The 25,312-nt window shown below is 34.0% G+C and overlaps 9 protein-coding genes across 9 annotated transcripts; 3 read left to right on the forward strand and 6 right to left on the reverse strand.

Moving 5' to 3' along the window:
* Positions 1-142: 142 nt before the first annotated feature.
* F4817DRAFT_337283 (uncharacterized protein) lies at positions 143-1,093 on the reverse strand. The gene has a single exon (XM_049303272.1). The coding sequence runs from the start codon at positions 974-976 to the stop codon at positions 608-610; it is 369 nt and encodes a 122-aa protein (XP_049159071.1). The 5' UTR covers positions 977-1,093; the 3' UTR covers positions 143-607.
* A 193-nt stretch (positions 1,094-1,286) lies between these two features.
* F4817DRAFT_337284 (uncharacterized protein) lies at positions 1,287-2,639 on the forward strand. The gene is made up of 2 exons (XM_049303273.1): positions 1,287-1,848; positions 1,907-2,639. The coding sequence occupies exons 1-2, from the start codon at positions 1,399-1,401 to the stop codon at positions 2,219-2,221; spliced, it is 765 nt and encodes a 254-aa protein (XP_049159072.1). The 5' UTR covers positions 1,287-1,398; the 3' UTR covers positions 2,222-2,639.
* On the reverse strand, positions 2,593-3,900 carry F4817DRAFT_337286 (methyltransferase). Its single transcript, XM_049303274.1, has 5 exons — positions 3,376-3,900; positions 3,311-3,324; positions 3,177-3,263; positions 2,888-3,126; positions 2,593-2,832 (listed from the first exon to the last, which is right to left on the reverse strand). Exons 1-5 carry the CDS (start codon positions 3,781-3,783, stop codon positions 2,717-2,719), a joined length of 864 nt encoding a protein of 287 aa, XP_049159073.1. The 5' UTR covers positions 3,784-3,900; the 3' UTR covers positions 2,593-2,716.
* Positions 3,901-4,125: 225 nt separating this feature from the next.
* On the forward strand, positions 4,126-6,288 carry F4817DRAFT_105737 (uncharacterized protein). Its single transcript, XM_049297398.1, has 3 exons — positions 4,126-4,234; positions 4,572-4,943; positions 5,014-6,288. The coding sequence occupies exons 1-3, from the start codon at positions 4,189-4,191 to the stop codon at positions 6,042-6,044; spliced, it is 1,449 nt and encodes a 482-aa protein (XP_049159074.1). The 5' UTR covers positions 4,126-4,188; the 3' UTR covers positions 6,045-6,288.
* Positions 6,054-7,646, reverse strand: F4817DRAFT_105685 (putative ACC synthase). Its single transcript, XM_049297397.1, has 4 exons — positions 7,341-7,646; positions 7,087-7,291; positions 6,620-7,032; positions 6,054-6,546 (listed from the first exon to the last, which is right to left on the reverse strand). Exons 1-4 carry the CDS (start codon positions 7,527-7,529, stop codon positions 6,064-6,066), a joined length of 1,290 nt encoding a protein of 429 aa, XP_049159075.1. The 5' UTR covers positions 7,530-7,646; the 3' UTR covers positions 6,054-6,063.
* An 8,964-nt stretch (positions 7,647-16,610) lies between these two features.
* On the reverse strand, positions 16,611-18,629 carry F4817DRAFT_337295 (uncharacterized protein). Its single transcript, XM_049303275.1, has 3 exons — positions 18,150-18,629; positions 18,025-18,091; positions 16,611-17,971 (listed from the first exon to the last, which is right to left on the reverse strand). Exons 1-3 carry the CDS (start codon positions 18,308-18,310, stop codon positions 16,922-16,924), a joined length of 1,278 nt encoding a protein of 425 aa, XP_049159076.1. The 5' UTR covers positions 18,311-18,629; the 3' UTR covers positions 16,611-16,921.
* A 1,477-nt stretch (positions 18,630-20,106) lies between these two features.
* Positions 20,107-21,476, reverse strand: F4817DRAFT_105768 (glutathione S-transferase). Its single transcript, XM_049297399.1, has 3 exons — positions 21,046-21,476; positions 20,688-20,999; positions 20,107-20,476 (listed from the first exon to the last, which is right to left on the reverse strand). The coding sequence occupies exons 1-3, from the start codon at positions 21,123-21,125 to the stop codon at positions 20,215-20,217; spliced, it is 654 nt and encodes a 217-aa protein (XP_049159077.1). The 5' UTR covers positions 21,126-21,476; the 3' UTR covers positions 20,107-20,214.
* A 401-nt stretch (positions 21,477-21,877) lies between these two features.
* F4817DRAFT_105775 (uncharacterized protein) lies at positions 21,878-24,060 on the forward strand. The gene is made up of 4 exons (XM_049297400.1): positions 21,878-22,386; positions 22,457-22,534; positions 22,608-23,453; positions 23,509-24,060. The coding sequence occupies exons 1-4, from the start codon at positions 22,231-22,233 to the stop codon at positions 23,884-23,886; spliced, it is 1,458 nt and encodes a 485-aa protein (XP_049159078.1). The 5' UTR covers positions 21,878-22,230; the 3' UTR covers positions 23,887-24,060.
* Positions 24,061-24,480: 420 nt separating this feature from the next.
* On the reverse strand, positions 24,481-24,884 carry F4817DRAFT_337304 (uncharacterized protein). Its single transcript, XM_049303276.1, has one exon. The coding sequence runs from the start codon at positions 24,861-24,863 to the stop codon at positions 24,510-24,512; it is 354 nt and encodes a 117-aa protein (XP_049159079.1). The 5' UTR covers positions 24,864-24,884; the 3' UTR covers positions 24,481-24,509.
* Positions 24,885-25,312: the final 428 nt, after the last annotated feature.

Genomic DNA, 25,312 nt, shown 5'->3' on the forward strand with positions numbered 1-25,312 from the left:
CTTCGGGTCCCGATTGCAGTGTTCACTTACGCGACCCTCCATATAGGTTAAGGTACCTAGAATTTTTTAAAACCATAAGGCTAGCTACATATGTACATGTATGTACGCATGAATGTATTTAATGTTAATGAGGTAGGTGGTACATGTGTTGTTGGACACCAGGGGTGTTATATATAGCACTTAGTTCCTATATGTCTATCGGTTATACCTTGGCCTATAGACCTACTAGAAGGCCTACACGTACGCGTGCCATTGTTTACAGAACGCAACGACAGATGCATCATCGGTTAATATACGCGTTGTACAACGTATGTAGTGCATCTGATCTCGCCGTTTAAGTTTAATAATATATGTATGTTGCGACGAGTATCATATTTGAGTGGATGTATGTCAATCTTTGAAGTTTAGAGGTCCTCCAGACGTACCCTATAAACCTCACTCAGATCGACAAATCACCAGCGAATCCCTCTATGTTTTCTGTAGCCACTAGACAACATCTTGCAATTTCGAGCGACGTGCCATCAACAATCATTCCTAGAGCTGTGACAACCAATTTTCTGAGCAACACAATATTACTATTGTCAAAGCAGTCGTCACTGTATTCGAATCATACAATCAAGAGATCATCACTGACAACTATAAACTCAACCATGAGCTTAAATTTCAACCCTTGGACCCAGACGTAGAGTGGGTTGACATCGATGTCGGCCATACCCAATTTACTAAAGCTCTCATGATAAGATACCATGACGTCGAACGAGAGTGTGTCTAGTAAGGTTGCCATAGTTCCAAGGGTCTTGCTAAGTAGGTCCCATGGAACAGCATGACTGAGTGCCTCCTGACTAGACTGTTGAAATACCCTAAGGAAGTAGATGTGGCATACTGAATTCGCACGGGGGAGAGGCTTAAGGAATAATTTCACTGCATTCTGTGAACCGTAATCGTCTCTTCCCAGGAGTGGTGCTCCAAGAACCATGTCGATTGTATCTATATGGTGCTGCCAACGAGATTTGGTATGGAGTATTGAGGACTCGGAGAGTAGACTCCTATGCTTATTCAGTAGTAGGATACTGGAATACCCATCAATCAAGGCGTGATGGACACTCCAAATAAAAGTACTCTCGTTTCTCTGCTTGTGGCAGTAAAGCGCTTATCAGGATCTCATTAGCCATGATTAGATTACCTAGGTAAGTTTCGAGTCATCTATTTTCGGGCACCGATATGTAGGTAGGCTTTATGAAAAGACGCAGCCACCTGCCTTTCCCAGAATACACTTACTTACCCTGAAACGATGTATCTTTTGAATTTTCCAAGTCGTGAACTTCAAGTAACGCATTTCATCATCATCTAACCAGTGCCTTGTAGTTGTGGTAAAACTACTGCTACCCATACCACAAAATGACAGTTTTTCGGACGTTGACATCACCAAAAACCAGTGTGTGGTATCTTGCATACGGCTCAAACTTGAGCTCTACTAAATTCACCCACGACCGCGGCATAGTCCCTATATCTATAAGGCCTGTGACAGTCCCGGGATGGACATTGTCATTGGATAGTGCTGGGGTGCCATACTCAGAGCCTGCTTTTGCAAGCATATCACCAATCGATCAGTCAGAGAACGAGAAATATGATCAGCTGGTTGGGACAGCATATGAGCTTACCCCCGACATGTATACCAAGGTCCTCGCATCAGAGGGTGGAGGGATCGCATATGCAGAAATCGAAGTAAGGGCGCAGGTCCTGCATGGCGATAATACGGAGCTTCCTCGAGGAACTATCGCTACCTTGGCCACAAGATCTCTAATAACGTTGCTAAGAAGAGAAGCTAGGCCAAGTATTCGGTATATGGTATTTGAATGGTTCTGCTCTATTACATGATGGACCATGCTAACACTGCATTTGCTAGGGTCTTCTCCGTGAAGGTGCTGCTGAATCTCACATGCCTATCTCGTACCAAAAGTTTTTAGCTCAAATACCAGTATATCATCCATCCAGAAAACCTTTTCGTCGAGTTGGGGCTGCTATGTTCCTCGCTTTCTGGGTGCCGGTTATGTCAATAATGGAGAGAGTTACAAAAGCCAGTTTGAAAAATAGAAAGACGGGAACTGCTCCAAATTGGGTAATCATCATGGTGAGAGCCGTGGTATGGGCAATGTGGTCATATCATGATTTTGTGCATGCCCCCATTTGGGGAAGAGGGGACGGAATGCGCAGTGCATGAATGCATGTTACGCATCTTTACGACTGTTAATGGGGATCTTACATTGTGTGGATAGTTCAAATAATCCCACTTTGAAGGCGACGAAGATGGTCAAAAATGACAATGAAGTATCTTATCAAACTTGGAACCTAGGGGAGGATGAAGAGTCATGTTGATCCAGGTGCCTAGGTATATAATGCGCCTCCGTTATGATGATATATGTAGACAGAATTCTGACTGAAATACCTTGGGAATAAGAGACATAATTTCCACGATCGTTCCATTGCGTGGTTGTGTTACTCCTATCCACTAAAGGGAATTAACAGGCATATTGTCGTTTTACTGATAGAAAGAGGCAAAGCAATCGGACTTCTAAAGGGAACTCTGCTCACAGGTGGCAGGATCAATTGCAAGCCCTATTGTATTAGGCGACTTGGCGTCTCATCTATCTACGTATATTCACCCTTCAAGTAACTGGCTCTATTTTTCTCTCCTCCTGGATACCAATAACACCTTTCACTTGTAAGACATCTCACTACTGTTGTAAAATACCAAGCAGCGGACTTCAATACTCTCCCGGCACTGGGCATCAGTCGCTGCTTCGGGGTTCTCGAAGGCACAATGAGGACACACTAATTTATTAGCAAGTTACCGCGACAGATACAGTCCTTCACGTATTTTACTTACTTTCCGCCACGCCATCCTTATTGTCCCATATTTTGATGAATGTTGCTTCATCTGGGGTTTGCCGGTTTAGGTAATACCACTTTTGATCGGCGGAATGGTTTACTGACACCGTCTGTCCTTGAATTTCGAATCGTTCTTTGTAGATACTGGTGGGATATATTTCTGAGTACCTAATGCTCTGGTAGTCCATTACTGCCAATGCCCAGTTTTCAACCGGGCCATTCAACGGACGCCAAACGCTGAAAAGCTTATCAGCAAGGTTTCTACAATGGGCTGTTCATCTACTCACTTAATAATTTGCGCACGGCCTTGAAGTAATCTATCAGCATCTTCTCCCGCATGGCGCTTGATTCTTCCAATTGCGCCTAAGGTGGACCTAGAAACCCATGAGCAAAATAATGGGCCGAGCTTAATCCTACATACTGATCGCAATGTACCTATACTTTACATTATTTCTTGAAGCTCCAAGGCAGTAGGATTTGACTTACTACAGTAGCTGGTTGTTCTCTACCGTTAGGGTTATCCGTTGTAGCAAGCCTTGGATCCCGCTTTCGGTAGGTATGATCAAATACAATAACCTTGTTAGCACCGGTTTTCTGCTTGACGACGTCTATAATTTCTGGGTAGTATATCTCTTCTACTAGCCCGTTATCTCTTTTTCTGATTGCGTCTATGACTTGAGCGTCAAAAGGTTTACAGCAGTGAAAAGCGAATCCGTTGGTGTCGAGATTGAACTCCCCCTTTTTTAACCTGGCATCGCGGACTAGGACACTATGCTCTTGATTGATGAAATTCGTTCGAGGGAATGATTCTTCTGCTTTGATTCTGACGTATGGTCCATCTTTTTTACCAGCCCATGGTTCCAAAAAGGACATACGGCTTTCAACGATTGCCATTTTGAAATATCACGCAAGTAGTCCGGACGAGGATGGACTTCACAGTCAAATCATAACCTTGGAAAATTAGAAGAAGAAGAACAAGAAACATATCATAATATCATACAGCAGTATCGGGAATCTATCTTACGTCATAGCTACCCGGGGACCGTTGACATCATTTTCGGTACCCATTTTGACCCACTCGGTCCGCACTAAAACCGGGATGCAGACTCGGAACCCGAAGACACCGGAGACCGGCTCTCTCAAATTCCCCAACGTCTTGTCGACCCCGATTGGGGAGATTAGGGAGACTATGCACCGGGTAGTATCTTTCTATTTGCCCCGGGAGCTAAAGCTCGAGTAAAACTCGAGTACTAGCTTTCCAGTCCTCGGGCAGACATAGTCGATACCTACTCCACCGGCATGTACCTAGGTACAGAGCGACAAAGATGTATGATTGACCACGCAGGTAGGGAACCTGTTGATCTCTGAATATGCGTCCCGGAGGCTCGATTTTTGCCAGGTCGTATTGCATGAGGCAGTTTTTCCATTATCGTCACCCTTTGCTTGGACGGTCGAAATGACCTTCCCTCCTCATATCTCCTATTCTACTTCCATAGTTAGGATCACATCCGAACTTAGAGTCCATACCTGACCTCTAAATCTTTTTGTATATCGTCTCCGATACATTGTCAGTGTTCCGGTTCGAGCATAACGAATGGAAGATTACAGCAATATGGAATCAGTGCCCGATCTAGAAAGATCCCCCTTGCTCATATATCACACTCCTAACACCAGCGGTGTAGATCCGTGCGCTCCTACTTCCAAAGTGTCGCCTACGTCTCCCCACTCTACGCCACCACAGAATAAGGTGACCACCAAGGAGCGCGTTTATTATGTTCTCCCCATAGCATTTATAGCGGCGTTTGCTATATCCGCCACTTCTGCGTCCACCGTATATGCATACGCTAGCATCCTATGCACGGATCCAACCCATTGCGAGGACAACGAGCGAAATCGCTACGCCGGTGCCGTTGCTATTGCGACTACGCTATCTAATTCGATCAGCATCGTGGCAATTTGCCTTCTTCGACAGTGGGCGGAGACCAATCCAAAATTAGGGCTGTGTCTATGGTTAATCTGTCGAGGGTTAAGCGTCATAGTACTGTCGGTTGGAGGTAAGATTCCCAGTCCAAACTTCGGCCTATCAATCACGATGACTAGAAGACTAACAAATATTATATCAAGTAATCTTCCACAATATTTACATCGCAATAGCAGGCCGCATATTTGAAGGCTTAGCAACCGACAATATACTGCATTATACTCTGGCTGCTGTCTACGTCCGAGCTGGGGATGAGAGTCGATTTCCACGGTTGATGGGGACCTCATTAGCGCTATACATGATTGGCATGTCGATAAGCCCAGCGCTTGTCACATTGTTACCACATTTCCTATTCAGCTTTCTCTTAGCTTTCACGTTGCTGGGATCCTCACTTTTCTACCTTCTTGCTTTTGTTCCCGGATTGACTCCGGTAACAGAGAGCGACTATGGAGATCACTCTGAGTCCCATCGAGGGAGAGATGCCGTAGGCTCTTTTTCGATTTTTACACCCATCCGATACCTGGTCTATGAACCAACTGCTCTTTTTGCAAGCCTGGCCATCTTCTTCTACAACACCGCACAAGCCTACCTCTTCCCTGCTATCATGGTATATGCGACCTTGAAGTTTGGGTTTACAAGCGTAGAGAACAGCTATATCGTTTCCATAGCTGCGGGTACATCTTCAATTTGCCTATTCACCGTATTTTATATAATCCCATGGCTACATGTTGTGCTAAGCCTACTTGGAGCAGTGGGGACTGCAGGAAATACCTGTAACGCTGACGTTGAAGCAACTGTCAAGACTAGATCTACGGCCTACATGTTCTATAGCAACATGTTCTACGCGGTTCTATCTATGTCTATCCAGGCAGTTACTTTACCTGCCTTCCTAGTGATAAAGACGGAATGGCATATATATGTTTTGATTATTTTGGTTGCTTTGGGACTGGCTGCTCCCAGTTTCATTAAGAGCTATACGGTCGCAATAGCTAGTTCAAAAGATTCTGCTTTAGCTGGGCTAGCTATAATGGAAAGCCTGGGTGGGTTATTCTCATCTATAATCCTAGGCGTTATACAGAGTTCCATAAGCCAAAATAGCGTCTTCATTGTTGCATCAATGTTAGTTGGAGCTGCTATATTATGTCTAGCCGGAAGTTACTTCACGAGGAGATGAATAGAACGTTTGGTATATTTCATCCCAGAAGCACGTTGGTCCCTCCCTCATGAGTTTTCAACGAATGATCTAGTACAGCCGCAAGTCTCTGGAGCCCTTCAGCTAGCTGATCTTCTTGAAGTGCGAAGTTGATTCTCGCCCAGCCTTTCTCGCCCTCGGGAACATGGTATCCTCTTCCTGGCGAGATATTAACCCCGGCAGCTTTGCACCCTATAACAAACTCCGCTTCCTCGTCGTCCTTACTAGCATAAGGAGCTAGCCTTGCGAACAGGAATGGACCCATGTTCCCTGGGATGTACTGGATGCCGCGCCTTTTCAACATCGACGTCACCTTCGCGTATGCGTCGGCCAGGCGTTGAGAATTCAGTGCTAAGAGGCCTGGAAGCTCCTGTGACGTTAGAAGATGGGTAACTGCAATAGCTGTTAGGGATGACATTTGAGTATTTGAGACTAATGCCAACCCGGTTACGAGAGGCTTGTTTTGTTGACTAATGCAGCATCCCTAGTCTAGAGTTAATACGAGGACGAGAACTGGAATGGGAATCAGGGAAGGTAGAAAATAGGGAGATAGTTACCATTCGAAGACCACTAGAACCCAGGTCTTTGCTTACGCTCCAAATTGTATGAACATGTGACAGGTCACAATCCAAAGCTGCCACGTCCAGCTGTAATACCGATACAAAGGGTTCTGGAGTAGGTATATCCGGACTCGAAAAGCGAGACAGGGCATAGATTTCGTCCGAAATAAAATGTATCCTGTGTTTGCTACAAAATTTCAGGATTTCTATGATGAGGCTCTTTGGGTAACACTTGCCGAACGGATTATGCGGGTTTGTGAGGAGTAGTCCTTTGATCGGGTGGGGAGATTCATAAATGGATTTTTCCAATGTTTGGACCAGCCTTGGCGTGAAGGCATCGTCGAAGCTTTCCAGTTGGGTGAAAACCGGTTGGACCCCTGACCTAACATTGAGTAACCAGTCAAACCCGTCTACGCGATGGTTAATATTGATACGACTTATGACAGAGACGCCACACTGCTTACTCCAACAGGGAGTGGGTATCAGTAAACCGTCTCCCGGCTCACAGATGTTATAAAGCAAGCCGTCCAGCGAATAGGCCGCGCCAGGCGCGGTCGCAAGGTCCCCTTTTTGTACGGGAATGCATGGCTTGAAGTAAGTGTTGAAGAATTGTGCTAGTGCCTCTAATAGGTCTGGATCACCTGCAAACCCTGTAGAGTACGATAGGTGCTATGTCCTTATTAGTAGTATACACCTATTAATGGTCATAGAGTCATACCCTAGCGGAGAAACTGTCTTCCACGGCCCTCTTGTAAAACTGCACAAGTTCATTCCGGAGCAGCCAATTTTCGGATGTTCCCATGTCAATGCAAGGGTTTTCCTCGCGCTCCGCAACGGCGTTGCTGATTTTTGGAAATATGGCCGCAACATTTGCTGTACCCCTTGCTGAAAGTCCGTAATCTTCCATTGGATATAAGGCTGTCAAAAAGAGGTTACTATGTGTCTAGAGTGATATGGAGAAGCTCAACATGATTAAAAGAAAAGACGATATGGAAATGAACTGAAAGTAACAGGGGATCCCAGACGTTATTATAGGGTAAAAGGGGACGAGCCCGGTAACCGAAATTGTAAGCTGCTCACCAGCACCCGCAGCCCCTTTTTTTCCCTCCCCATATCAGCCAATGTTTTATGTGCAACTAACGGTTATACCTAACATACTTAAGAGGTACTTATACAATATAACTAGGTACCATAGCGGGGCTCTATGGGTTCGTGGAACGCTTCCAACCCACCTGTAATTATACCATGTATAATAATCATTGAATTCAGACCCAATCGTTCCAACATCGTGGAATGATTCCAAAATGTGGAATGGTTTCGTAAAATAGAACGATTTTGCTATTCACGTGACTTTCACGTGACTTTCACGTGAAAAAGTGGGGTAAAAGTAAAAAAATTAAAAAAAAGTGAAAAGACTGGGCCTCGAACCCACAGCTCCCGCGTTTGTGTAACTATAAACCCCACAATTAATAAGGTTTAAAGTTTAAACGTTTGAGCTAATGGGACGAGGTGGCCAATCTCATCGAATTATTTCGGAATGAAAATTTGTTTGATTTTAGCCCTTATAACCTTTACTTTCGAAAAGGTAAAATTTTAACTTAGAAAAAAAATTTTTTTTTTTCGAAAAATATCATGCGGAATGATTACAAATTGTGGAACGCTACCTACATTTGCGGAACGATTTCACATGCGATTTTAAAATAAACCTTGCTTACATAAGAAACGCCCCACTAATATCTGGATCCAGCCAATCAGAGGCTTTAGATCCGCGGAACGTTCCACTTTTATCAACCGTTCCGACATTGTTAAATCATTCCACGAACCCACATTTTACCGTTATGGTACTTATATATTTTAGTAAAATAAACGTATAATTCGCTTTTAAAGGTTTTTTTAAATAATTAAACGTTAACATTAAGTTTTTTTTACAGTTATAATTATATTACATTTAATGATAAAATATATAAAGTTAATAAATTAAATAATTGGTAATATATTTTACATTTATAACTTATATATAATAAATATGTTTATTTAATTTTTTTAATAAATAATATAATAATATAATTTATATATATTTTATAATTTACGTTTAATTTTAATAAATTATAAACTTAAAAGTTTATAATTTAAATTATATAAATAATTGTTTAATTATTTAATAATTATTATACCATTTAAACGTATTTAATTTAAATTACTGTAATTTTTATTGTATAATTAAATAAAAAGCGGTTTTATTTTTTTAAAATCTTTTTTTTAATATATAAAAAAATGGATTATTAAAGTTAATAATATTAAAGTTATAATAATAGAAAATTTTTAATTTTTTTATACGATTTTTTTATTATTAATATTAATAAAATTATTTATAAAATATCTTTAAATTAAAATGTTTAATAAATTAATAATAATATTAAAATTTATTTTATTTTAATAAATATATATTATAATTATATTAAAATTTTTAATATAACGTTAAAATTAATAATATAAAATTATAAATATAAAATAAAGTTAATATTATTTTAATAACGTATTTTAATTATTATTATTAATAAATAAATAATATAATACAATATAATTTTAAAAAAAAGTTATTATAAAAGTTATTATTTTTTAAATATTTAAATAAGTAAAATTTTTTATATTTTACTAAAAAATTTAAACAATTATAATAAAAAAACTTTTTAAAAAATATTTACTTTAAAAATATAAATTATATATTTAATTTTATATTTATTAAATTATATTTATTAAATTTAAGTAAAATATTTTTTATGTTTATATTATTAAATTTAAATGTTAATTATTTTAGTTTTAAAATTATTATTTTATTTAATTTATTAAAAAAATCTAAAATTATATTAAAAATAATTATTTTTAAATTATTAAATAAAAAATAAATTAATTATTTTAAATAAATTTTGGTTTTATTTATAAATTTTTTAAATTATTACTTAAAAAATTATTTTATTATAAAATAAGTTTATAAAATAAAGTTTATAAAGTTTATTATATTATTAAAAAATAACTTTTAATTTATTAATAATAGTTATAAAAATAAAAAAGGATAATTTAACTTTAAATAATATTATTTAATTAAATTTAATAAATAAATAATTAATGTTTAAATAAAAGATATTAAATTATTTAATAATTTAAAGTTATAAAAAAATATTTTTAAAAAAAATAAATAAAATAATTTTAAAAAAAAATTAAAGTTTTACGTTAATTAAATTACGCAAAAAAATTAAAGCTTAATAAAACAAATAAAATAAAACTTATAATTATATTAAATATTATTTAAAGAAAAATCTTAAAAATATAATAATAAATAAAATAATTATAGTTAAAATTTAAAAAATTTTAAAAAAAATATAAATTATAAAATAACGTTATATTTTAAAATTTAATATTTAAATAAAATATTATATTATTTAATATTAAAAGTTTTATAATTATATTATTATTAAAATTACGTTAAATTTAATTTAATTTTAAAAAATTAAACAAAATTTATATTATTAATAAATTATATTTAATTAATAAATTTTTTAATGTTTTAAATTTAGAATATAATATGTTTTTTATTACTTTTTTTTAAAACTATAATATTATTTTAATTTAAAATAATAATAATTAAATTGTTAAAATTATAATTATTATAAATAACGTTATTAAATTAATATAATAAAAGGAATAAACGTAAAAAATTAAAAATAAAAATACCAAATATGCTTTTATTAATTATTTTAATAAATTTAATAATAAATGTAAAAATAATTTTATATATATTTATTATATAATTATAAAACGTTAAACAATAAATTATAACTTAATAAAATATTTTTAAAAACATTTTAAAAAACGTTTTAAAAATTAGCGTAATAGATTTAAAAATAAGTTTAAAAAACTTTATCTCAAGTGACCTCAGACCAGAGTTTCGATATTTAGTTCGGGGGGATGTACCCCCCCAGCCACACCACCCCCCCAACCAATCACAACCCCCCAAAAAATATCAAAACTCTGGTCTGAGGTCACTCTGGACACGTCCCTATTAAAAATCGTTCCTATTTTCCAAAAACATCGTCAAATCAATAAGATCATTAAAAACAACGATATCAACGCGCTTTTACAGTAAGTAATAATTGATTATACAATCGTATTAATCTTATTATTAGGTCTATCGAATTCCACGCGTTTTAAATCTTTCGGAGTGTTGAAAGTAGCCACAACACCGGTCGCAACACCGGTCGCAACACCGGTCGCAACGCGGTAGCCGCAATACGCAACAAGGCCGTACGTACAGGTATAAAAAAAAAGCCGGGAAGGTTTGGGCAATTGAATAATAGCCCTTAAAGTATTTTATACGTGGTTGCGGGTGTTGTTGTGGTGTTGATGAAGGTGGCCAATATTAGCCGCAACACCGGGCGCAACACCGGTCGCAACACGCGTTGCAAGGCCTGACGTTGCAAGGCCTGATATATAAGAAGGCGATACCGTACGGGTGTATAAAAAGGCAGGAAGGCTTAGATAGCACTAGTAATAGGCTAGAGTTAAAATAGAAAGCGTTTTCCCACATACGTGGTATTAATTGTGGTGTTGATTATGATGTTTTAGAAATCAAGTTCTTTTTGACGTTTTGGCCTGGTATATAAAAACGCAACGTCGTATGCGTATGCAAAAAAGCTAAAAAGATAGATTAAATATATTACTAGCCCCGAGTCATTTTAATTGAAGCTATTTCGTACGTTATTATGGTATTTTAAGACATCGTAAATATGATTTTTCATTGTTTACCACCAAATTGGAAAGTAAGTAACGCTTGGGTCTAGACGGGCCTCAGACCTGAATTCGTTGAAACTTACACACATGCCCCACAGATACAAACACACGGGCCAGGCGTTGCGTGGCGCCTGAGGCGCCCAACAAGCGGGCGAAGCCCGCTTCAACGAATTCAGGTCTGAGAACTGAGATAAAAAAAACTAAAGATTAATAAAAATAATAACGTAATTATTGCATTATTTTATTAAAATAATATTAATACGTTAATAACTTTTATTACCACCATTATGTTTATAACGTTTAAAAAATTATTAATTAAATTATTAGTTAATTTTTTAAAATTAAATATTTTATTAAAAACTTTTTAAAATTGTTTATTTAAAAAATTATAATAAAATATATTTATAACGGAAATATAAAATATATTGTTAAAATTTATTAATTTTATAATTATTTTAATATTAAACTTTGTTTTTATAAATTTATTAATTAATAATGTTTTAATAATAATAAAATTTATAATAATAATTAAACTTAAAATAAAAAAATTAATTATTAAATTAAAAAAGGTTATAATGGTTAATAATAGTTATAATTAAATAAATTATTATAATAAAATTTTATTTATAAATTTACGTTTATATAAAAGTTTTTACATTTATAATATCGGTAAAAAAATTATTATATTTAAATTATAAAGTATTATTATTTTTTAAATTGTTATTAATAAATAATTTAAAAAAGTTAAAATTATAAACGTAATTTATTATTTTAACTTTATTTATAACTTTATTTCGGTTTTATAATTTATTTAAAAAAATATTAAATTTTTATTTTAATAAAATTTAACATATAACGTTAAAAGTAAAAAAATATTTTTAATAATAATTAAAATAAATGGTTTATATATAATTAATTAAAAAAATAATAACTTTAATATAATAAATTTTAACATAACTTTTTATTTTTATTTTATTTTTAATTTAATTTTAAAAATATAATATAAAAAATTAAATTATTTAAGTAATTAAAATTTTAAAAAATTAATAAACATATTTATAAATATTAAATTTTTAAAAAAATATTATTTTTATAAAATTTATATAAAAGGTAAAATAAATAAAAAGTTTTATATAAATATATTAAAATAAAATATTTATAAATTAAAATTATTATATTTAAATAAAATAAATATATTTATAAATATTATAAATATTAATAATAATAAAGGTTGGTTAATTATTATATATAATTATTTATATATAATATAAATTATACCATTAAAAAATTTTAAAGATTAATTATTAATATTTAAAGATTTTTTAAAATAATAAGAAAAGTTTAAATGTTGTTATTATATTATTATTTTAAATATTTTAAATATATATATAAATAATAAGTTTAAATAATATTATTAATAAAAAGGCATAATTATTTAATATATAATTATAAAATAATTATAATTTAAAAATTTTTATTAAAAATATTATAAATAAATTAAAAAATAAAATTAAAATAATATTAATATAAATACATAATAATAATATATTTAATAAATATTAATTTATTATTATATAAATAACGGTATATTTAATAAATAAATTATTTTATAACGTTTTAAATAAAACCTTTTATAAGGTTTAATATAATAATTTTTTAAATTTAATTTATTTAATTATAATTAAAATTAACGGTTATTATTTAAAAAATTAAAAGTTAAATATATTTTAAGGTAAAATTATAATATATAAAATATTAAGATATAAAAGTAATAATATATATATTTATAAAGTATTATTAATAAATTTTAATAAAATTGTTAATGTTAATAATGTTATATTTAAAAAAAAATATTTATATATATTTATTAAAAATTTTATAACGTTAAAAAAACGTTTAAAATTATTATTGTTATTACTTTTATATTTGTTAATAAGTTAATTAAAATTAATTAAGTTTATTTGGGAATTATCTTGTATTTACCTCATTTTTATAATAAATCTTATTATGTTTAATTATTATATTTTACGTTATTTAAATTTTAATGTATAATTTATAATAAAAAAATCTTATAACGTTTTAAACCGTGGCGTATGTTTAAAAATTTTTATAAATGAAAAAAAATAACGGTTTAATTAATATAAAAGTAATTTATTATGTAACTTATTTAAATATAATTTTAAGTAATAAATAAACGTTGTATTATTTAATAAATATTAATTAAAAATAAATAAAATTTTTTAATATATTATATATTTAATTAATATAATAATAATAGTCATTAAATTTAAATTTAAATTATATAAAAAGGTTAAATATAATTTTAAATAATATTAATAGTATAAAATTATAAGTATTAAATATTAATTATTAATAAATAATTATATATAAATATTATATAAATTATTTATAAAATATAAATTATTATTTGGTAAATAATTATATAAAATTAAAAAAGGTTTAAACGATAAAATTATCCGGTATAAAATTAAATGGGTAATTAAAAGATTTAAATAAGTTAAAAGATTAAATTATACCGATATTTTTATATTAATAATTAAATTTATAAATTATAAAGCCATATTTGTTATAACAATAATCTTAAACTTAAAATTAAAATAAATAAATATTATTACTATTTTTTTATATAAAAATATAAATAAAAATATTTATATTAAATAATCTTTTAAATTTAAAAACGGTACGGGTAAATATTATAAATTTAATAAAATTTTATATAGTTTAAAATAAACCTTATAAATATAATATTAAACATTAATAATATATTTATAAATATTAAGATTTAAAATACTTAATTTAAATATAAAAGTATTTATTAAAAGTTATATTTATATAATAATTTATATAAATAATTTATTTATTATTAAACTTTTTAAAAATAGAAATTGCAAAATTAAAACTAAATTAATTAAAAAATTTAAAATAATTAATTTAAGCTTTTATTTATATTATTTAAAAATAATTATTAAAAAAAATTACTTTAATAAAACAATTAAATTTAATCAAAAAATATACTTAAAAAAAATTATTAAAAATTTAAACTAATAAAAGTTTAATTTTATTAACATATTTATAAATATTTTAAAAATCTTTAAATTTTTAAATAATTATACAGCAATTATCGTTAACGTTAAATAATATACATAAATTATAAAATATTTTATATATATAATAATAAATATACATTTTAATATTACATATATTATATTATACCTAAATTACTATATAAAAAACCTTATTATAATATATATATTTGTAATTAAAAAAGTTTTAAAATATTTAAAAAAAATTTTAAATTATAAGTTTATATATTAAAATAATTTAAAAGATTTTATAAAATAAATAAATATTAATTATATAAAATATATACAATTTAAAAAATTAATTTTAAAATATATTTTTAATATAAATAACAATATTATTAATTAATTATTAAAAAAACAACCAATAATTATTACTTTTATTTATAAATTTAAATTTAAAGGTATAATAAATGTTATAAAAAAAATAATTTAATTATATTAATTATTAATTAAATTAATTATTAAAAAAAATAAAATTATTATTATAATTATATATGGCAATAATTAAAAGATATTAATATTTATTAAAAATTTATAGTTTTATACATAAATTAAATATATTAAAATTAATATTTATTTTATTTATAAAAAATAAATTAACGGTAAAATAAACTTTATATATACTTTTACAGCTTAATAAATTACTAATAACTTTATTAAACCTTTACCAAAAAACACATTTATTAAATTTAAAAAAACAATAAACTTTTATTTATAAAATAAATAAAAGATAATAAAAAATAAACGTTTTATAACCGATAAAATAACTTATATTAATATAAAATACACAATTATAAAATATATAAATATAAAGTATAATTAAAAACATTAATTACAATTAAACCCGAATTAAAATATACTTTTAAAATATATTATTAAAAGCTTTAAAATTAATACACTTTAAAAACCATATATAATAACAATAAAGTATGTTTAAAAATTATATATTTAAGCCTTTTATTACTTTAATTATAAAATAAAATTATTTTATAAAAAACTTTTTTAATGATTAAAATAAATTTATTAAAATAATAATTAAAATTATATACTTTTAAAATATTAATATATAAAGATTAACTGTTATAACTTTAAAAAGTTTAAACTTATTTTATTAAAAAAAGATTACTTTTAAAAAAACGTAAAAAATTTTACATTACCAATTTAATTAATAATAAATATAAAAATAAATAATGGATTTGTAATAAATTTACTTTAAAACACTTGGTACCGAAATTTTAAAACATTTATAATAATTATTAAATAATATATATTAAAGTTATATTTTTTATATATATTAACAAGTTATATTTTTCCGTAACAATTTAAATCAAATAAATTAAATAAATTATATATTTAATTTTTTATTACGAAATTTATTTTATAACTTTATAAAATTAATACTTAAAATCGGGAAAAAAATTTAAATAAAGTTATTTAATATATTTAACAAACGATTAATAAATAACAAATAAAAAAATAAATATTAACATATATTTATAATAATTATTATTAATAACGTTATAAAGTTAAAAAAATAAATATTAATATAAAATTATAATTTTATAAAAATAACATTAATTAAAATTTATTAAAAATAAATATTATAAAAAAAACAACATTTATTTATAAAATATTTATAAAAATAAAAATATATAAATAAAGTTAAAATATAATATAACATTAATGTATTAAATAATGGAAAAAATTATTATTTTTTATTATTATTAAAAAAGATTAAAAAATAAGTATAATTTAAAGATTTATTTTACAAAAACTTTAATAATTTACGTTTTTGTTAATATGTAAAGTTAAAGTTTTAAAAAAAATACAAGGTTATATAAATTTAATTATTATAAAAGAATTTTAAAAGTAAATTACGGGTATAATTTAAGTAAAAATGTTAAAATATATAAAGTTAATAAATTAAATGGTTAATAATACGCTTTATATTTATGGCTTATATATAATAAATATACTTATTTAACCCTTTTAATAAATAATATAATAATATAACTTATATATACCTTATAACCTACGTTTAATTTTAACACCCAAGGCCTCGCCCAAGATGTTAATATATATTGTAAATAGGCAATGGGACAAATTGCTATAAGTAAAATTTGAACCAGTTACCTTAAACATAATCGAAAAGTCAACGGTAAAGTATCGCAATTAAAATGCCCTGTATTTTTCCTGCTGGCTCCGACGGAACAAATGAAGCAAAAGCGCTATATAGAAAGAGTTATAGTGGGTAAGGGCTTTTATATACACGTCAGTCACAAAATTGATCCATCACCCATATCTTGATAGGTCTCGTATGCAACATGAAGGTAGAAAAGAGTTTCCTACGTAAACATACATTGGCTCGTTTAAGTTGCGGCTCATGTGGGTAAGTACAGAGCTAGCTTTAAACCTGCGTAGCTGATCTTACAGTTAGCTCTTTAAATCTATATTCGAGATCAGCGTAACAATCTCTCCTGTTCCCATAGACTGTGTTTGATTGATGCGTGGAAAACAGGTCTTGGCGGGCACCGGCTAAGTCCTGCAATTTTCCAAGAGCCTCTATTGCCTGTCGAATGATCTTGGCAATGGCTATTGTTTGTGTCCTGGAAGCAGACTGGTCTTCTGCTTCAAGGGAAAAGTCACCAACTCCAAGACCCGTAGAGCCCCAGATCAGGCTACGACTCCGCTGACTGTGATTTTCGTCTATCACGATTGATAGGCAGACTTCCAGAAGCTCTAGAACTTGGTACATGAGTGTAGAAAACAACATCAGACACCTCGGGTTCTTGGAACTCTGCTGAAGCTCGATTAGATGTGCCACCTTCTCAAGCGTTCCCCGCAAGATCACCAACACAATTTTAAGCACTTTCAAATCTGCCACAATATAACTTTCTAGCTCGCTTATTATCTTACAGCACTCGACACAGCACTGGCTATCGAGCTGCCTCTGGTGGGATATTTCGAACGAAGTAGGACGGTGAGTGGGAGGGGCTATCTGTTGAACCTGCTCTGTCGATGAAGATGGCATGGGTGGCTGAGCCATCAAGAATTCTTCGAGACTTCCCTCGACAGCAACCAGTGGGTATTCCTCATTGGAAGAGAAGTCCATGGTAGCTCCAGGGGAAACAGATGATTCTTCAGTGGAAGTATGAAGATCAACATTTAAATTGGCGGTCTCATCGGACGTATTGAAGTTCCACCCAGTAGCCCACTCTGTAGAATCATCTTGCCCATGATCGGGAGAAGAATTAACGTCCGATAGAGAGGTAATAGGTGTCCCAGACCTGTGAGTTGCTGTAGCCCGCTTTTGCGATGGCTCTGGTCCCTGGCTATGAAGCTGTTTCTTTTTCGCCCGTATACCAGGGACCTTGCCGACCTTCGACTCCAAGTAAATGCATTGCGCCCCTGTGTTACTACAACGCTCACATCCACTCTTCTCCCCTGAGCATTTGACCTATAGTGTTCTCAGTTGTAGGTTCCCTCGTCAATAACCATTTGAAGACTTACCTTTGCTGCACAACATTGATTACACGCACTGCGGAGTTTGACTGGTAGCGCTCGACCGGCGTTCGGGCTTTGTGAGCTATGTCATGTATCAGCGCGGGATATTTATGCCATACGACGATACCTACCTGCGGGGAGAAGGAAGCATCGTATATAGTATGAAGTGTAATCCAGAGGTGGATGAGAGGTAATCAAAAGTTAAAAACTTCTCGAAACATAAGTGTATAAGGTGTAGGAAATAAAACAAAAGACCTAACATAAGCGCCTGTATTTGCCTGGATAATGGCATTCTAAAAGTCAAATAAACATTCAAGAGGTACCACCTAGATTTAATATTGTAGTATACTACAGAGTAAGATAGGTAGGTAGGTACTTATGCAACCCTATCCGTCATAAATGTAAGTGCGTAACCACTATGGTGATAGGGAATCAGCCATGGCGCCTACAGTGAACCATTTGCAACAGATAACGGCTTCAAAACGCGACGAAGGATGGAGTCTTTACATAAGGTGTCTTTCAATGGCACCTCATGTAACTGGTCACTTGTGGTGCGCAGCCTGCAGGATTTGTATTGCTACTTCGTATTGACCAGGTTTTTGGGGGGGATTTTTTTTTTTTTTTTTAAATAGCTAGTATTCAATCGTTCGTCAAGTTCAAATTCAACCCAACTCAATCCAATAACAAATATGCCGAGGAACGAAGTAAGAATTCTGCTCTTTATCGATCGATACTTAACAAGTTACACCCTCATTAACACATTAACACAGGAGAAAGGATTATATAAGAAGACTAAGGCAAGAAAGTGATTTTATGTGTGTATGCAAAGTTATTAAAAATACCTCGTCATCCGGGGAAATGAAATGCTGCAAATAGGCGAGAAAAGCAACTAATATCGCCGGCATATGCAGTGTATCATTGAAGTGTTAATTAAAAAGAGCTGACGAGTAATGTTTGGTACCTCTTTGCCGCCAATATGCATAAGGATTTTGGTTTTTATTCAAAGGGTGATTAGGTATGTTGCATACTTCTTTGGTCCCGTGTCGTAGTTCAGCCTGCACGTCTTGGTTCGCTGCAAAAAACACCATGGGCTACCAATTACAACATCCAGATTTGCAAACAGCATCTTGTCCATGGACCATGGTCTATAGTAAGTGATCTTAATTAATGATGCCCGCCCTCATGCGTTCATACATATGGACTATAGGTAGGTAGTGAATCTTCTCCAGGTAGTTGTTTATTAGAAACTAAGAGCGCAGCTTCATTGAATCTTTTCCATGCATCATGCATCCTTAAGTCTTCCCAGATCTCCATTCACCTTTGTTGGTAAGTACTTACTCCAAGCGAACCAAGTCATCCCTCCCCTCCTTGAATTGCCTGACTGAACAAGGATTCCCCGAGCGATATAAGGTCTTGTAGTTGGGACCGCAAGCTCGATGTCAACTCTTCATATAGGTAGTCGACAACAATCCAGAACGGCAGGAGCCATAGGTCCTTGACCGGGTTGATAACCCTTTTACCTAGCCTTCCTTAAGCGTACAAGTCTACAAAATAATCAGTGGTGAGACGTACAAGTTGCGAAATCTTCTGCACAGCGCTTCTATAACGGAAGGCATCGCGCATAGCGGTATGAACTTGTCACCACTCGTTTTGAGAAATCAGCCTTAGGCATTTTCCAAGCAGCTCTCCCACCAGTCACCCGGTGTTATTGTTGATTGCTTTGTAATGTTCATCCGAGTCCCCATATACGTCCTTGATCTGCTCCGGTTCGGTTAAAACTCTTTTCAAAGTCAGCGTCAGTGCAAGAGCTAGGCCATATTAACTCACTTCCAAGTTCATTCTATTCCATATACGATAAATTCTACCGTGCGTGTTGGTCCAGACGTTACGGTTGACTTCTCCCTTTAGAAATTTTGCAATATCGCCTTGTCCGTTAGCCATTGATATGAACATGTAGGAATTGGTATCTGTTATGAATTTTTGGATGACGTTATGGGTGGGTAGGTACCTATTTAGCTAGTTAATATTTAGTACCTTAGAAGATGGGAACTATTCATTAAATACGGATTACATAGCCATTTATACTATTATATATAGTCTCACGAGCACTAGACGTGAATGCTGTATGAAAATCGTCTTTTAACCTCTTCGGATATGAATATGTTTATAAACAAATCTGAAGCTGCCCCTTAAAACTCATAAGTCATGGCCATATGTTGGTACACGTTCTAATACCGCCTTCACCGCTGGCCTTGATATCATTCTGTCCCCCCATGATTTGATATTGGGGTATTTTTCCAAATCCACATTAAGAAATTTAAACATCCATGGCATAGAAAAGGGAAAATATGATATATCTGCCAGCGTTGGTCTATCGGGGAGAGCGATATAATCTTGATCAGGGATATCTAGTCGTCGCTCTAAAATATCCCATTGTTTGACACAGTTCTCGTGCAATCTATCCATTAGATTCCCATAAGCAAAGAACTGAAGAAAGAAAGAACCCAGACAGGGAATATGGAAGAACGTACTTGGCCACAGTTTTTGGTAGTGTGGTCGGGTTTTGGCGGGTTGGATAGCCTTTTAGAAAATATAACCAGTATTTTGCCGTAGGCCTCGAAGAACTATGTGAGTTATCACCTCGAATATAGGAGCGACGATAAACCTACCCGAGTCCAGCCGTTTGATACGCGGTCCATGATAGGACTGCGGCTTTCTCTGCCGCATTTCTCCCAGTCCAGGAACCATTCTCGTCGTATCTTTCTGAAAGGTACTGCAGGCATGCAGTGCTCTCAAAGACACTGATCTCAGTCTTGGTCACAGGACACCAGTCTTTAATGGCTGGCACGTATCTCTCCGGGTGAATCCGTCTGTACCAATCGGACTTGGTGTCGATTAAGGAGATAACGTGATCAATTTGGAGTTCCTCAGCTAACATCAACGGTTTCATGTAGTTGATATAATTCGTTGCATCAGCTGGCCTCATCCATTAGTATTCTTCTTCTCATTAAGATGTCAACCACCTACCTTTGATGATATACAAAATGACGCGGCCATCGTAGGCTAGGTCGCCTTGGACCACCTCGAATTTCATCTTCCCTCGACATTCACTTAAGACAGTAGCAGGAATAGTAACGGAGCTTAATAGACTGGTAAAAAGGACCAAGCCGTTTATTGGTTGGGTCAGGTGTAAATATATATCTTGACCAATATACTTGGATTACTTTGCGGGCCTTAAACCAATCGGAGCCCTCGTCGCGTACTTCATCGGATACCGGGCAAGATCAAACCGCTGTCGTTGTGACGGCAACAGCAGGTGACCCTTGCGTTGCTTTTACCACCACGTCTGAGAATTGCTTTGTCCGAGAATGGTGGTAACCTCTTTAAGTAAACCTTTATTTATGGTGTATTATTTATGATTTACTAATTATTTTTCGAATATTTATTTTTATTAGGAGAGATAAAGTATCACTATTTCCCCTTTACATTAATCTGTCATTTTGATACGAATTATGTTAAAATAAACTACTTTTACTTTAATAGCTTAAGCTTTAAATATGTGTTCGATAAATTGATCTATTAAACTAACTAATAAAATAAAACATTATTATTTTTTTTTTACAAACACTCAGGATGAATCCGAATGTCTGAATGACACGTGACGAGCAGTCACGTGTTGAGATGTACTAAGGTACATCTCACAATATGTGATATGATTATTTAAGTACATACTGCATATGTACATGCGTGCATTCCAGCAGCTATGGTGACGTAAGACGCATGCAAGGCCAATAGGTACGAACATTGTATACTTCGTACATAAGCTTTACACTAGTGTACATAGGCTAAATAGAATGGGGCCTCGGGTACAGCGGAGTACTTGCGCAGCTACTGTGGTGCTAAGGGAAAGTACCTAGGTACCTAGTACCTTAGTGTCCTGTCGCGATCCGAAATTCAATGTTGCGATTAACAAATGTCAGCAACTTCTCCCCCTCTTCAACATCTTGACTGCGACCCATACTTGGGATTTCTGTAATGGGCGGCTGATTTAAGCTACTTACAGACTCTTACCGCTGTCCAATTATCATTTATAGTCTAGCTATCTTTTTATGTATGTAGAACCCCCCTTGTCCTGATAAGTCGAAACACGGTTCCCTCCAGGGGTTCGATCCAGACCAGCTTTGGACCCAGACTGTGGCTCCGAAACGCATCATGTCAGGATTGCGGCTTCTTCAGAAAGCGAAGACATCTTCGTCTTCTCTTTTACCTACATTTTTGCTGGTTTTAGCTGCATTACCTATGGCTTCCGCACACGATCACAGCTCTACGCATATTGAGGATGGCCAGGCCATTTCGGTTGATCCGATTGTATGTCCTGTCAACTAACTAAAATCGATTTGGCTATGGCGGATGCGCCGGAAACTGATGGCTCATACAGGACACGACGCTATGGATTCATATCTTCATACAGATGTTTGCTTGGGGCATCATCTTCCCCTTAGGGATGGTTCTTGGGGTATGCATCATATCATATACTCGAACTCCCCTCGCCCATCGATCTGAAATCTGACTATATTCTCCATTTTTAGATCGTCAAATCCCGATGGCACGTCCCCGTTCAGGTACTCGGCACAGCATTGGCGATCGTCGGATATGCCCTAGGTCATATGCACGGCGGTCGCGAGTTTCAGCATTCCAACGTCCACTCCAAGTTCGCATCGCCGATTTCGTTACTACTCTTCTTTCAAATTCTTATGGGCATTTACTTGAAACTACATCTCGAGAAGGGCATAAATGGGAAGATTAGACGGTTCGTGAAGATTGGGCATGGAATAGTTGGTAAGGCATTGCCTGTCCTCTCATGGACGCAGATGCTTTTCGGCGGTATTACAGCTCTTGGTTTTTGCCAGGGTGATCACGTCGGCCAATGCCTAGCACATTTTATTATGGGAAGCGCTTTCATCGCTTACGGGATCCTCTTGACGCTGCTATTGCTGGTCGGGCAGCTTTGGCTAAGACGTACTGGACGTTCTCAAGAGTTCTTCGACAGTGCCGTCATCGCTGCTTGGGGAGTAGTTAATACCTTTACCGAACACCGATGGGGAACTGAATGGGTGAAGAACGACTGGCAGCATACCGCAATGGGTATAATCTGGTGGTCTGCAGGATTGGCTGGAGTTTGGTTGAGCAAAGACCGTGATGGCCGACCTCAGCGCAACTTCATCCCAGGTTTCGTCCTCTTGATCACCGGATGGGCAATGAGTGCACATCCCCAAGAGTTGATGATCAGCGCCGAAACCCATAAGATGTTCGGATATACCCTCATGGCGGCTGGTGTCACGCGTATCATCGAGATATCCTTTGTGCTTCGGGATCGACCTGGCTCATCCGAGGATGGCCGCGAAACAACTAGTTTCCAATATGTCCCCGTCTTTGTGAGACTCCCAGTTCACTATAATGAAAGTTTTGCCTCACTAACATGTATTCAAGTTGCTTTACGCCTCCGGATTCTTATTTATGGGTGCTACGGAGGAGCAGATGTCTCTAGTCGCTTCTTCAGGCATGGACCATGTTGCCTATATCTTAATATTGTATTCCCTCGCCTTCTTACTCTTCCTCTTCGTAAATGTCCTTGTCGGCGTCTACGACCGGAACAGTGCTCCGACCCTTCCTGATAAAGAAGTAGCAAATGGTAGATTAGGGCCCCGAGTAAACGGCAATATACCAGTGAGGGATGCCCAGGAGTTTGAGTTGGAAGGTTTAATGAGCGATGACGAGGACGATAGTGCAAGACGACTGAGAGATGATGACAGCGGCTTGAACAGCCCAAGCACTGTTGGCAAAAACAGTAATGGGGTTGTCCACTGATCATTGTGAGATTCAGTCAAGCAGAAAATCTATACGATAATAATGACGGCTGGCTTAAAGGGAGAGATATATCATTATGGTTATTGCATAGACCACGGGCGTTTGGACTGGAGGTTTTGGGGGGTAGCTCAAACGAATTACATTTAAGTAAAAAAGCCACGCCATTCAAGGTGTTCCTTGTGTGATTTACCTCATCACTTCTTTTTACTAATACTGTGATTGCAGGACATAGGTGCCTAAGATAAACAGAGGTGGCTAGCTACCTACTTACCTTAGAGGTAGTTATTGAGTGAATCTATATGTTACAAGGGCCTCTTTCATCAGCATCGTCGAGTTTTCCGGAAGTTTCCCCGTTTTCTTTCATTTCCTGAAGTCCGAACTCTGTCTCCAGTTCTGTTCTCAGTGGTACATGTTTCTCAGTCGCCACTGCAATGAAACCCGAAGCGCCAAATGCCATAGCCACATACCAAACTACTTTCAACGCTTCTAAATACACACCCGGAACCTCCGGCTTCAGAGCCGGCTTCAACATCCGTACGTACGACCCGCTCGAAAATTAATATGCTCTTCCATTTCCTAAGGCTTCTCTTACAGTAGGATCCGAAATTTGGTAAGAAAGTTGGCTAAAACGATTGTTGAATATGATTCCCGGAATTGTAATTCCCCAAACATAGCCAAAGCCACGTAGAAATGAATACACCCCTGTAGCTGCGATGACATCTTTCTCTGGTAGGCTTGCTAAGATCGCAGGAAGTGTTGTAGGAAGGATCATTGCACGACCCAGCGCGTCTACAATCTGGAGCATAGCCCATACACCCGCGTACGTATTTGTCTGCGATGTTCAGAGAAGATGAGACTTGCGGAAGGGCGATAGCGAGGATTGATCCATCAAGGGACGACGTGAAGGCGATGAGACATAGGGAGACGATAACTAACCAAAAGGACGCTCCTTTCTGTAGAGATTCTGGAGCTGCCATTTGGGATTGTATGAGACGAGATGGTAGAAGTGTAAGTGAGAAGTTCTCAGTAGTTGTAAAAGATAAGGAAGGCCGGCGGACTTATACCTATAATCAAGAGGATGAATAAAGTTAGTAGCGCTCAAGGCGAACAAAAGGGGTAGAGAAATCAAGTAGATAGACACTACCTTAATGAAGATCATGGTGTCACAGCAGGATATGAGGACGAAGAATTTAAAAAGCTCCAGATAGGCACATAGGGCTGACACGGTCCCGGGACACCTTATATTGTTTAATATATCGGTATGTGTTGTTGGCAATATTTAGCGGAAGAAATGATGAATGTAGGTCTGATAAAGAATCAACCACACGGGGATTCGAGGCAGGATAGAGGTAACGTGAACCTATTAAGGATGGCAAACAGGCCATTGAAATTCTACCTAGTATGGTTTATTTGCTTTACACTCGCC

Source organism: Daldinia loculata (genome assembly GCF_022478755.1).
Source record: "Daldinia loculata strain CBS 113971 unplaced genomic scaffold F4817scaffold_24, whole genome shotgun sequence".
NCBI lineage: Eukaryota > Fungi > Ascomycota > Sordariomycetes > Xylariales > Hypoxylaceae > Daldinia > Daldinia loculata.

Excerpts from the sequence above, each read along its gene's own strand:
- F4817DRAFT_337283 (XM_049303272.1), bottom strand. The coding sequence starts at position 976 with ATGGTTCTTGGAGCACCACTCCTGGGAAGAGACGATTACGGTTCACAG.
- F4817DRAFT_337284 (XM_049303273.1), top strand. The coding sequence starts at position 1,399 with ATGACAGTTTTTCGGACGTTGACATCACCAAAAACCAGTGTGTGGTAT. Across the intron at positions 1,849-1,906 it reads GGCCAAGTATTCGGTATATG|GGTCTTCTCCGTGAAGGTGC; the intron begins GTATTTGAATGG and ends TGCATTTGCTAG.
- F4817DRAFT_337286 (XM_049303274.1), bottom strand. The coding sequence starts at position 3,783 with ATGGCAATCGTTGAAAGCCGTATGTCCTTTTTGGAACCATGGGCTGGT. Across the intron at positions 3,127-3,176 it reads GGCCGTGCGCAAATTATTAA|CGTTTGGCGTCCGTTGAATG; the intron begins GTGAGTAGATGA and ends TAAGCTTTTCAG. Across the intron at positions 2,833-2,887 it reads TAAGGATGGCGTGGCGGAAA|TGTGTCCTCATTGTGCCTTC; the intron begins GTAAGTAAAATA and ends CTAATAAATTAG.
- F4817DRAFT_105737 (XM_049297398.1), top strand. The coding sequence starts at position 4,189 with ATGTACCTAGGTACAGAGCGACAAAGATGTATGATTGACCACGCAG. Across the intron at positions 4,235-4,571 it reads ATGTATGATTGACCACGCAG|ATCCGTGCGCTCCTACTTCC; the intron begins GTAGGGAACCTG and ends CCAGCGGTGTAG. Across the intron at positions 4,944-5,013 it reads CATAGTACTGTCGGTTGGAG|TAATCTTCCACAATATTTAC; the intron begins GTAAGATTCCCA and ends TATTATATCAAG.
- F4817DRAFT_105685 (XM_049297397.1), bottom strand. The coding sequence starts at position 7,529 with ATGGAAGATTACGGACTTTCAGCAAGGGGTACAGCAAATGTTGCGGCC. Across the intron at positions 7,292-7,340 it reads AAGACAGTTTCTCCGCTAGG|CACCTATCGTACTCTACAGG; the intron begins GTATGACTCTAT and ends ATAAGGACATAG. Across the intron at positions 6,547-6,619 it reads GTTCTAGTGGTCTTCGAATG|GGATGCTGCATTAGTCAACA; the intron begins GTAACTATCTCC and ends ACTCTAGACTAG.
- F4817DRAFT_337295 (XM_049303275.1), bottom strand. The coding sequence starts at position 18,310 with ATGCCATTATCCAGGCAAATACAGGCGCTTATGTTAGGTCTTTTGTTT. Across the intron at positions 18,092-18,149 it reads ATGCTTCCTTCTCCCCGCAG|CCCGAACGCCGGTCGAGCGC; the intron begins GTAGGTATCGTC and ends TAGCTCACAAAG. Across the intron at positions 17,972-18,024 it reads ATCAATGTTGTGCAGCAAAG|GTCAAATGCTCAGGGGAGAA; the intron begins GTAAGTCTTCAA and ends AGAACACTATAG.
- F4817DRAFT_105768 (XM_049297399.1), bottom strand. The coding sequence starts at position 21,125 with ATGTCGAGGGAAGATGAAATTCGAGGTGGTCCAAGGCGACCTAGCCTA. Across the intron at positions 21,000-21,045 it reads CATTTTGTATATCATCAAAG|GCCAGCTGATGCAACGAATT; the intron begins GTAGGTGGTTGA and ends CTAATGGATGAG. Across the intron at positions 20,477-20,687 it reads TATCAAACGGCTGGACTCGG|ATTGCACGAGAACTGTGTCA; the intron begins GTAGGTTTATCG and ends TCTAATGGATAG.
- F4817DRAFT_105775 (XM_049297400.1), top strand. The coding sequence starts at position 22,231 with ATGTCAGGATTGCGGCTTCTTCAGAAAGCGAAGACATCTTCGTCTTCT. Across the intron at positions 22,535-22,607 it reads CCTTAGGGATGGTTCTTGGG|ATCGTCAAATCCCGATGGCA; the intron begins GTATGCATCATA and ends CTCCATTTTTAG. Across the intron at positions 23,454-23,508 it reads TCCAATATGTCCCCGTCTTT|TTGCTTTACGCCTCCGGATT; the intron begins GTGAGACTCCCA and ends CATGTATTCAAG.
- F4817DRAFT_337304 (XM_049303276.1), bottom strand. The coding sequence starts at position 24,863 with ATGGCAGCTCCAGAATCTCTACAGAAAGGAGCGTCCTTTTGGTTAGTT.